Source organism: Meriones unguiculatus, chromosome 8 (genome assembly GCF_030254825.1).
Source record: "Meriones unguiculatus strain TT.TT164.6M chromosome 8, Bangor_MerUng_6.1, whole genome shotgun sequence".
Classification (NCBI taxonomy): domain Eukaryota; kingdom Metazoa; phylum Chordata; class Mammalia; order Rodentia; family Muridae; genus Meriones; species Meriones unguiculatus.
The window spans coordinates 119941762-119952320 of record NC_083356.1 but is presented as its reverse complement, the minus strand read 5'-3'; the positions used below and the strand labels follow the sequence as shown (position 1 = coordinate 119952320).

The 10559-nt window shown below is 47.7% G+C and overlaps 1 protein-coding gene across 1 annotated transcript; it reads left to right on the top strand.

Moving 5' to 3' along the window:
- Positions 1-270: 270 nt before the first annotated feature.
- On the top strand, positions 271-10394 carry Cdca7 (cell division cycle associated 7). The gene is made up of 9 exons (XM_021646976.2): positions 271-395; positions 3126-3248; positions 6208-6444; positions 6912-6995; positions 7199-7396; positions 7722-7859; positions 8375-8524; positions 8890-9026; positions 9266-10394. Exons 1-9 carry the CDS (start codon positions 375-377, stop codon positions 9294-9296), a joined length of 1119 nt encoding a protein of 372 aa, XP_021502651.1. The 5' UTR covers positions 271-374; the 3' UTR covers positions 9297-10394.
- Positions 10395-10559: the final 165 nt, after the last annotated feature.

The following is a 10559-nucleotide window of genomic DNA, read 5'->3' as shown; positions in this document are numbered from 1 at the left end:
AGCCACTTTCGCGCCACTTTCCCAGGACCGCGCAGCTTCATAAAAAGCCGGCGGCACCAAGTCCCCCAAACGCCACTACTTCGAAGATCAATCAGCGTTTGCCGAGGACATTCAAGTGTACTTCGACGACCAGAACCGCTTCGATTTTTTTTTCCCCCAGGGCTGGGGCGCTTCCGACGCCGCTGGAGCGGTCCTCTCAGCTGGCAGGACCTGCGGCTCGGCGCGGGAAAGCCGGCGGCCCCGCCCCTCCGGCGGCGGCGGAGTGCACGCCCCGCCTCTCCGGTTGCTCCGGCTCTCCGGTTGCTCCGGCTTTGGGTGCCCGTGGGCTCCGGCTAGCTGTCCCCGCTCCGAGTGCCCAGGTTCCCGTCGCCAGCATGGAAGCTCGCCGCGCGCGGGTAAGATCCGGCTCGGTGCATCGGGGCAGCGTTGGTGGGTGCTGGACGCGGGCGGGCTGGGGCCGCGGCCCTCGGGCTCGGCGGGTGAGCGCCACTTCCTTGTCCTGGGGCGCTCCCGAGCGTCGCCGGGGTGGGGGGAGTCACGGATTGGTTTCCTTACAGTCTTTGCACCCGGGATAACTCGGGGCTAAGGGGATGCGCGCGCTGGGGCGCCGGGGGCGCCTGCGGTCCGTGCGCTCGTGCTGCACGTGCGCGCCGGAGGCCGGGGGCTGGACTCTGGCCAGGGTGTGCGGCGGGTGCGTGGCTGTCCACGCGTGCTCTGGTGGCCCGGGGACCCACTTCCTCTGCTCTGCGGCCCCTTCTGACCACTCTGGATCCGCAGGTCTGGCGTAGGAGGCCTTGCAAACATGTCTTGGGAACTTGGGTTGTGCACGTGGAGGGGGGTATTGTTTTAGTTCCAGGCTGTGGCTAAGTGCAGTTTAGGGATCCAGCGATGCAAGCCGTGCGCCAGGGCCCATGAGTGAGCTTTCTCTGCCTCTCCCCCGTCCCCTACACCCCTTCTCCACCTCGTTTGCAGCTGCGAGCTGCAGCGAATGGAACGTTACTCTTTTGCTCCAACGGAAGCCAGAATTGAGGTCCTGCCCGGGAGAGGGTTGAAGAGTAGGTGGGGGATGGGCCGAAAGGAAGAGTGACGTGCCTCAAATAGATTTAGGAGGTTCTGAGCCCAGGCTGGGAGGTCTGGGTGGGTAGGCGGGGTCGTGGTTGATACGGATCTCCGCCCGTGGGAAAGTGAGCTTGGAATTTGACCTGCCTCGGTGCAGTTTTGAGCACCTGACAGGAGGAATCGACTTAACCTCTCTGGGCTTTATTTAGTTTTTTTTTTTTTTTTTTTTTTTTTTTCATTTAAATGATAGTAACGGTAATAACCTTTGCTGCAAAGAATTAAACAAACATCGCTAGCAAATCGGCCGCCAACAACACAACAACCAAAAAAGAGTCGCCATAAATGTAATGAGAATTATGTCTGCCAAGAAAGTTCACTTCAGCCATGACCGTTTGCTCTGTTTTTCTGTGTCTTTTCCGTCAGGGATATTTTTATTTGCCTAGTGAATGACTCTTGGTCTGTCCTAGCTTGTTAAAGATTAGCCTCTTTCCTGGCGACTTTCAATGGAATGCCTTCCCTGAGGCTGACATGGAAGTAGATTGCTTAGCAACAGGAGAATCATTTGAGGAGCTGTGCTGTTTTAACGGAGCCCTTGGGTCTTTTTGGCTTGTGTTGCATCTTGGTGCCTTGGGTTTCCTCATCTGGAAAGGGGGCAGAGACTTTTGAGATCCCATTTAGCACCTAACAATACTCTCCACCCATGGGCCAGAACACGTATTGTAAATGCAACCTTTACGTTTTGTAGCTGCCCGTTACCACCGGGTTCTGCCTTCTTTAGGATATCAGAAACAGCCCAAGGTGGTTGAATGGTGTCCGATTAGGAGCACGAGGAGGACTCGGGCTGCCATCAACTAAGAAATAACTTTATTGGACGTGAGAGTCTGAGCTGCAAAATGTTAGGCGGAGAAGGAAGTTTAACTCCCCACATCTAGGCGTTCTCTGCCGTCCTGACACCTCTGGAGGCTCTTGTGGGGCTGGCAGAACGGGCCCCTTGAGGTTCCCAGTGCAGAGACAGACTGCTATTCCTTGATTCCATTTAAGAATGTAGAGCTGATGCAATCCTTTGGGAATCTCATCATGTCCTAGGAGATGTAAAACAGGCTGTCCCCTTTACCTTTGCTGGTGGACACTACGAGGCTATAAATGGAAATGAATGGAGCTTTTTTAATATTTTCAGGTAATCTGACGTTATGAAAGGCTTAAAAAAAAATTCCCCTTGTGCTGTAGATTGACCCCCAGGACTTTGCTTGCTGGGCAGATGCTTACCACTGAGCTCTGCCCCCGGTCTTGAATTTCTCAAGTCTTGAGGGGTGGGTGTTAGAAAGCTGCAAGGAGACCATGGTCATAGAGCTCCTGTGGTGGTGGCAGGTAGTCCACCTGGGCTGGGAGTGTTAATTGACCAGGAACTTGGCTTCTTATACCATGTGTTTACAGGGCTGATGACACTTGATTTGTAAGGACTCTGCAGCACCTCTGTACCCCTCCTCATTGGAACAGGGCCTGCTTGGATGGCTGCCATCTTAAAGCACAGGACCTGCCCAATTTTTGTACTTTGGGAAATTAGCATCACAGTGCAGAGCCCAAAGCTTACATAAAAAGACCTCATTAGCTTGATTTTTGGCTGAGGGAGAAAAATTGCTCTGTCATTTTGTACTTTTGAGATCTCCTTTTAGAAGTACAGTTCAATTAGAAAAAATGAGGTTGGATTTTAGGAGCTGGCATTAAACTCTGTGGAGTTAAATGTAATGCTGAGTTCTTAGGACTGGAAGGTGGGAAGAGAAGTAACTGCAGATGTTTGGATAAATTGATAAATATCATTAAAATGTTCTCCAAAAGAGATCCTTTGTTAGAATTCGATCTGACTTGATCTGTTATTGTGTTGTCTCTGTGTGTGTGTGGGGGGGGGGGGCAGCAATTGCCAATCTCTTTTGCTCTGTAAGGTCTGAAAAAAACGTGTTTATCTACTGCTCTGCTGTTTGAACCTACCAAACTGAGAAATGACGACTCTAGTAATCCTGTACTGCAGGAAGCTTCCTACTTAATAGTGTTGCCTTTTCTCTTTGCAGCAAAAGGCTCTCAAAGTAAAGAACTTAAAGAATGTCAGATATATGAAGATGATTTCCATGGAAACGTCGTCATCCTCTGATGACAGTTGTGACAGCTTTGCTTCTGATAATTTTGCAAACACAGTAAGTGCTGCCTGGGAATAAACAGGATTGAGTCTGCACTGCTCCAAATGCCCCAGAATGCTTTGTGCACGATTAAAACGGCTTGCTTTTTGCCTGCATTTCTCTACAGCCTTTAGGAAAATATGGCATGCACTGTAATTTCGTTTCACTCTTTGCTGTGGTTCTAGGTAGTAATTGTCGGAGGTAGATTAGCTGCTTATTGTATCCTTTTGAAATGTCGCCTAACCTAACGCGACTGATGACTTGCTATAACAACTCAGGAATCATTTGTAAACCTCTGAACCATTTTTCTTTGTAACAAAAGCCATTCTCTTGTAGTGCACTTGTAAATGTGATTTGCTCTCTGCACAGTTTATGGAAAATTGGTTCTTGAAAAGGAAAAAAAAAAAAAACCCACAACCACATTTATTTATTTATTTTACAGAAACCTAAATTCAGGTCAGATATCAGGTGAAGAACTGGCTAATGTTTTTTATGAGGACTCTGATAATGAATCTTTCTGCGGCTTTTCAAAGGGTGAGGTGCAAGAAGCGTTAAGCCATTGTGGATTTTTACAGAAACCAAGGCCAGATGTCACTAACGAATTGGCCAGCATTTTTCATGCCGACTCTGATGATGAGCCATTTTGCGGTTTTTCAGAGAGTGAGATAGAAGATGGAATGGTGAGTTTGAGGATTTCACCAGGATCAAGAAGTTAGGTTTACTGAGAGGCAGGAGAGATTTGCTTTTTTGTGCCTCCTCCTCCTTTCATGCCTGATAACGCTCCTTTTGGTCCATCTAGATTTTGTGGACCTGACTGAATGTGTTTATTTCTTAAAGCCATTTTTACTCGTGACCTGCTTGTCAGTCTTACACATTTTATTTTTTCTTTTAGGTTCTGAAAAATCTTGGAAACTTGTTCAGTAAAGTTGGCTAGCCTCCAGGTTACCGTTAGCTGCAGATCTGGCCTAATCACAGAATCACATATGTCCTAAACACTAGCTAGCCACATTGGCACTATGTGCAGGTGCCCAGCCCAGTGCTGGCATGGAGCTGGCTTCCATGGTTCTAGTTGTGCCGCGTCTCAAGAACCTTTTAGGACCGTGGAGATCATAACAAGCAGGGCTCTCTCTCCTTGCGTCTGTTTGCTTGCTCTCTGGTCTGCTTTTCCTGTGTGTGCTTGCCTCCCCGCTCAGCTGTCACCTGTGCCGTGTCCCATTCTGTGAGCATAGCATGCTTAGACTTTCTCCTAAGGGAGTATCTGTTACCTGGGTGTTGTTCATGTCACCGTACCTGAAGCATTCCCTGTAGGCCGTCACCTGAATGGCACTACTTCGGCAGCACTTGCCCCAGAACTATTTTATCACCATCTATGCCAGTGCATGTTTCCCCTAGTAAAAGACTTGGGTCCACATTGGTGTTGACTGCATTTGTTAGCCGGGGCCAGTCTACAGATCTGGATGTGACCCATTGTGGCTTGACTATTCTAGGCAGTCTCCTAGTTCTTTATAGGTATTACTTGTGATGAATACAGTGCCAGCTGATTGAAAGAGCCAAGCATTCATGGAAGTTTTGTTTTGTGATCTCGACCCATGTACACTAGAAGTACCTGAAGCAACAGCTGCTGTCCATGGAGACCAAACCCAGGGTATTAGGCATGCTAAACAGAGATTCTTCCGTTGAACTAGATCCCCAGCCCGTCCAACTTTTTTGAGGCATTGGGGAAGGTGGCCCAGCTTACCCTGCCACGTAAGCACGTATAAGGACTCAGGAGTTCCGAATCTAGAAACCCACATAAATGCCTAGTGGGCTTGGTGGCCTGTCTGTAATTCCAGCCTTTCAGAAGGCAGGCAGGGATGAGATCCCTAGAGCAAACTGGCTAGCAAGATGAGTCACATCATGGAGCTCTGGGTTTGATCGAGAGATCCTGTTTCAGTTAGTAAGGTCAAGGATTAAACTCCACATGGATGTGAACATTCACATCCAAAGCTTTTATGTGGACACAGACTTGAGTTACAAAAGTTCATTTGAGTGGTACCCAGAGTAGTCCGATTTAGAGACAGACAGATGGTCGTTGCCAGGGGCTGGCTGGTGGAGGCTTTGGGAGTTTTTGCTTATTCCATTGTTTGTTTGCTTTTGCGACAGGATCGGGCAGTGTTAGCTCAAGCTAGCCCAGAACTTGCTGTGGAGCCTATGCTAGCTCGGGATTCCTATGTCTGGGACTTAACTCACTGTTGAATGGACCTGAAGTTTCAGTTAAGGAAGATAAACCTCTTGAGATGTGTGAGGGCTGCCCAATAATGAGAAATAATTTGGTGCCATTCAGCCACACAGTTAAAAAGTATTTAAATAGTAGTTTTATGCATATTTTGATCCCAATTAAAATTAAATTGGACCCAGCACTAAAGGAGGCGGAGGCAGGTGGATCTCTGAGTTTGAGGACAGTCTGAACTACAAAGAGAGACCAGGACAACCAAGGCTACACAGAGAAACCCTGTCTCAAAAAAAACAAACAAACCATTTTATATATATTTATATATAAAATTTAGATAATATATATTTATATACATAAATAATGAATGGAAATCGACAGTTTAGGATATTATTTGATACTTTCATAACCATTGAAACCATGTTTATGGGTGACCATAGAGAATATTCTGAAAATATCTAAGGATTCTTTTTAAGGAAGAGGAAGGGTGCAGGAGTTTCCATGTTTTAAAAAAAATTACCTAGGAGCATAGGTCTCAGGACTGTGAGGGTGGCCAGGACGGTGTTGGAGACAGCAGCAGAGAGGGTAGAGCTAGTCTCCCATTGTGTTCATTTGCAAGTCTTGACTTTGTTACCCATGCTCCTTGCTGACCAATTAAGACTGATTTGCTCATGTCCTGTATCCCAAAGGGAGTCTGTAGTAGTCATTGGTGCCACTTGTCTGCCAGTCGGCAGGTCGTTAATGACTCTCTTGCTCTGGTTTAACCAGAAACTGCAGTTCGACAGGGTAGGCTGCAGGACCCGAAGTCAGTGTCGTCACTCCGGACCTCTCAGGGTAGCGATGCAGTTCCCGGCACGAAGTACCCGGAGACCAGCCAACAAAAATGCAGTCCCCGCAAAGCCCCCCGAGAACTCGGCAATTGACTCCCATTCTGACTCCGAGGAAGAAGATGGCATGAACTTCCTGGAGAAAAGGGCTTTAAATATAAAGCAAAACAAAGCAATGGTGGGTATCTGGGCGCATTCCCAAATTGTTCCTGCTTAACTTTGTGCTAAGCAGCTGGTTTCTTTTACTTCTCTTTTGAGAACTGTTTTCATGTAGTTGTAAAGACTTGGTGATGTGTTTCAAAGGTTTTTATTTATGTGGGGTAGAGGGCTGCTATGTGGGCGCTCTTCAGGGCCAGAAGGGGCCATTGTGTATCCCTAGGAACTGGAGTTATGGATGGTTGTAAGGTACCGTGTTGGTGCTGGGAACTGAACCAGGTCTTCGAGAGCAGCAAGAACTTTTAACTGCCTTTCAGCTCCTCCAGCTCCTTTTTAAAACTCAAGAGTTAGGATAAGCACAGTAGAGAAATCAGAGAATTGACTGTGCCAGCTTATTAAACAGAATGTTGAGGGGTGGCCTAGAGCTGTTTCCACAAATGGCCCACTGTCACCAGTTACAATTTCTGTTCACTTTCTTCCCCCTTTTAGCTTGCAAAACTCATGTCAGAACTAGAAAGCTTTCCTGGCATATTCTCAGGAAGACATTCCCTCCCGGGCCACAGATCCAAGGATGTAAGTGCTTTTTGTACACTCGTTTTGGACGAGCCCGGAGCAGTTGTTTTTATCTCGGGGGTTTGGCAGTGGGTGGCCAGGAACAGCCTCCTCGGGGCTCTGGATGACCTTTGCATCTTGGACTCCGGCTCTGCTACACTGGCCAGAGTACTGCTTTCTCTGTGATGAAGTAAGTGGATCTGTCTGTGTGTTTCATTCCCCAGTCAAAGGCACCTAGGAGACGCACATTCCCCAGCGTGGCTTCCAGGAGGAACCCTGAGCGCAGGGCCCGACCTCTTACCAGGTCAAGGTCTCGGATCCTGGGGAGCTCGGGTGCTCTGCCCATGGAGGAGGAGGAAGAAGAGGAAGAGGATAAATACATGCTTGTGAGAAAGAGGAAGCCTGTGGATGGCTACATGAATGTGAGTCCTCACTGGGACCTCTTTTAGCTTCCTCTGTCCATCTTCCAGAAGCTTAGCATCAGGAACACACAGTCCCAGACCACTCCAAGTCACTACTGCTACACTGTCTTAGCAGACAAGAGTCAGATTTTCCACTTCTCAACATCTTAGGAATTTTTTTTTCATACATTTGGCCAGCTCTCCTTAAACTCATGGCCTGCCCCCTCTCTCCATAAGCAAGAGGCATTTCCCAGGTCGGGTTTTATGTGAAATGTTTCAAAGAAGCACCTGGAGATTTAGGGCTGCGGAGAGCTGGAGGGGAGCTCAGTTCACCCCTCTAATGCAGGATGATGACGCGCCCAGAGGTCGACGCCCTGGGTCCATGACCCTTCCACACGTCATTCGCCCAGTAGAGGAAGTCACAGAGGAGGAGATCAGGAACATCTGCAACAACTCTCGGGAGAAGATCTATAGCCGCTCGCTGGTGAGTGAGTGCCCCAAGGAAACCCTCCAGAGGACAGGGCATCTGTCCCCAGAGTGCTGCGCCTGATCACAGTCTGGGCCTTCATTCGTGCCTATGCATTTTTCTCATCTCGGAAGGAGTTTTAACAGTATGTCTGGAGTTAAATTTTGTGCCCAGGAGGTCTGCACTAGGCTTATATCTTCTTTCTTAAAAGTGGATTTGGTGGGGTTTTCTTTTTCCCCTGCTGGGGATCAAACTCAGGATCTTGAATGGGTTAAGCAAGTATTCTGGCACTGAGCCCCGAGTCTCGAGTCTTGGTCCCCAACCCCTAATAGGTGTGATAAAATGTACCACCCACAGAGTGGGAAGCCTTGCCTGAGATACTTTTCATACTTGATCCCTAGGTGCCAAATGACCCTTCAAAGACCTTTTTGAACCATTGTAGATGTTCTTTGTACCATTTGTTGGCTTGCTTGTCTTCCTCCACAAAAAGCATTGTTTGCTGTTTCTCTCATCGGGTCGGGTCCTTCTTTTAGGGTTCTACTTGTCATCAGTGTCGACAGAAAACCATCGATACCAAAACAAACTGCAGAAACTCAGACTGCTGGGGCATCCGTGGCCAGTTCTGCGGTCCCTGCCTTCGAAACCGCTATGGGGAAGAGGTCAAGGATGCGCTGCTGGACCCGGTAGGTACCTTGGGTGGTTGGAGAGGGGCTTGAGTTCTTGGTGCCAGGAGACCAAGGTGGACATAGCTCTGTCCAGAGAGCTTGGGGCTGCTGCTCAGAGAAGTTGATTCTCTCCATCCCTGCTGATGGTTGTATAATTTTCTTGAATTATATTTTATAATTTTCTGCGTGTGTGTTGTCAGGGCTCAAACCCAGGGCCTTATGTATGCTAGGCAGATGCTCTCGCTGAGCCAAAAATTCTGACCCCTATTTTATGATTTAGTTAGTCAATACTAAGCACTTTAAAGGCTAAAATGGTGTGGGGGGGCAGATGCATGGACGGGAAGCAAGGCTTCGTCTCAGGCTGCTTTCCCACAATTCTTCAGAACTGGCACTGCCCGCCCTGCCGAGGGATTTGCAACTGCAGCTTCTGCCGCCAGCGTGACGGGCGGTGTGCCACCGGGGTCCTCGTGTACTTAGCCAAGTATCACGGCTTTGGGAACGTGCATGCTTACTTGAAAAGGTAATACTCTTCTTTTTTCTTATCTGAGTCTTACGTTCATTTATGTGCCTTGATAAAAGATGATGTAAGTCTGGCAGGGGAATGCATCTTCATTTGGGCGGAGTGGGAACGTAAAATTCAGGTTGTGTGCCTGAGACGTGCGTGTTGACGTTATGTTAGCACGCCATAAAAAACAATTTTTAAAGAAACGAACAAATGGTTGAAAACCGACGTGACATCTTCCCCTTTGTCTTGCACAGCCTGAAGCAGGAATTTGAGATGCAAGCATAGAGCCGGAAGATTCCCGCTGCCTGCCTTCGGCTTCTCAAGGCTCTTGCTCTTGATGATGTCACTGATGGAGGCCCGAGTAAGAATCTTGGCGCTCAGTCTGTCGTAGAACTCAGTGCGGTTAATCGTGTTAGACTCACACTTGTTTCTGAAACGTCACGGAAGACATAACTGCTAGCTACGCTCCGGCTACGTGTAGTTTTCAGATCTTGCCCTGGCTCCCTCGTCCCATGGTCCTTTGACACCATTTAGTTTCCGAGTTCTTTCTAAGTGGCAGTGTGAAAAGTGTTGGTCTGTCTGGTGTTGAAATAGTCTCAGGACATACCCAAGCGCTTGGGCACAGTAGTAGTGCGATCCAACAGTTGTGATGAATTTCAGAGAACGCCCTTTAACTTGTTTACACAGAATCCACGTAGGCGCTTCGGTGTCTAGTGTTCGTGTCGGCTGGTGTTTTAAATGGAAAAGAGCAAAGCACACAGGGCTGGAAATGAGTAGGTTTTGGGAGGTGGAATGAGCACGTGAGTGGCTTTTTGGAGAAATAAAACTCCTGTGTGTTGTGACTGGGTTGCTGCTGAGACCGTCTTTAAAGTTAGAGTGGTTAAGTCATCGTCCTACACAGTCACCCAGAGCTTAAATTGGTGTACGAAGGGCATTCTGGAAAATTAAGATGATGAGACTGCAACGGGCTGATTTGAAATCTTACTGTCATGCTTCAGAAACTTGATTTTAATAACTGCGCTTTGGTCCTGGCAGTTTGCTGAAGAGGTTACCCTGAGGGTGGCATCTGGGGTTTCTGCTTAGGTTTTAGACACATTTGTAACAATGAGACGTGACCTTTTAGAATGGGTAGCTTTGAACCACTTGTTAATGAGTTATCTGTGCCAGTTCAGCTGCTGGGTAGGTACCGAGTCATTCTCTCGCCCCTTTTTTCTTTACTTCTGTTCGTTGAGTGTGGGTGGTCTCTTAAGTATGGAACCTGTTGCTGTGCCCATGGTCTTTGATACTCAGTCGGATCTTGAATCATTCAGTGTAAATACAGCTTTTGCTCTTAATGCTTCTATACAAAAGTTTTTATTTTAATAATAAAACATTTTGTTCTAACTTGTGCGTTTATTTTTTGTATTTATTTATATTACATGTATGATTGCTCTATCTGCAGGTCACCTGCATGCCAAAAGAAGGCATCAGATCCAGTTTAGATGGTTGTGAGCTACCATGTGGTTGCTTGGAATTGAACTCGGGACCATTTGGAAGAATAGATAGTGC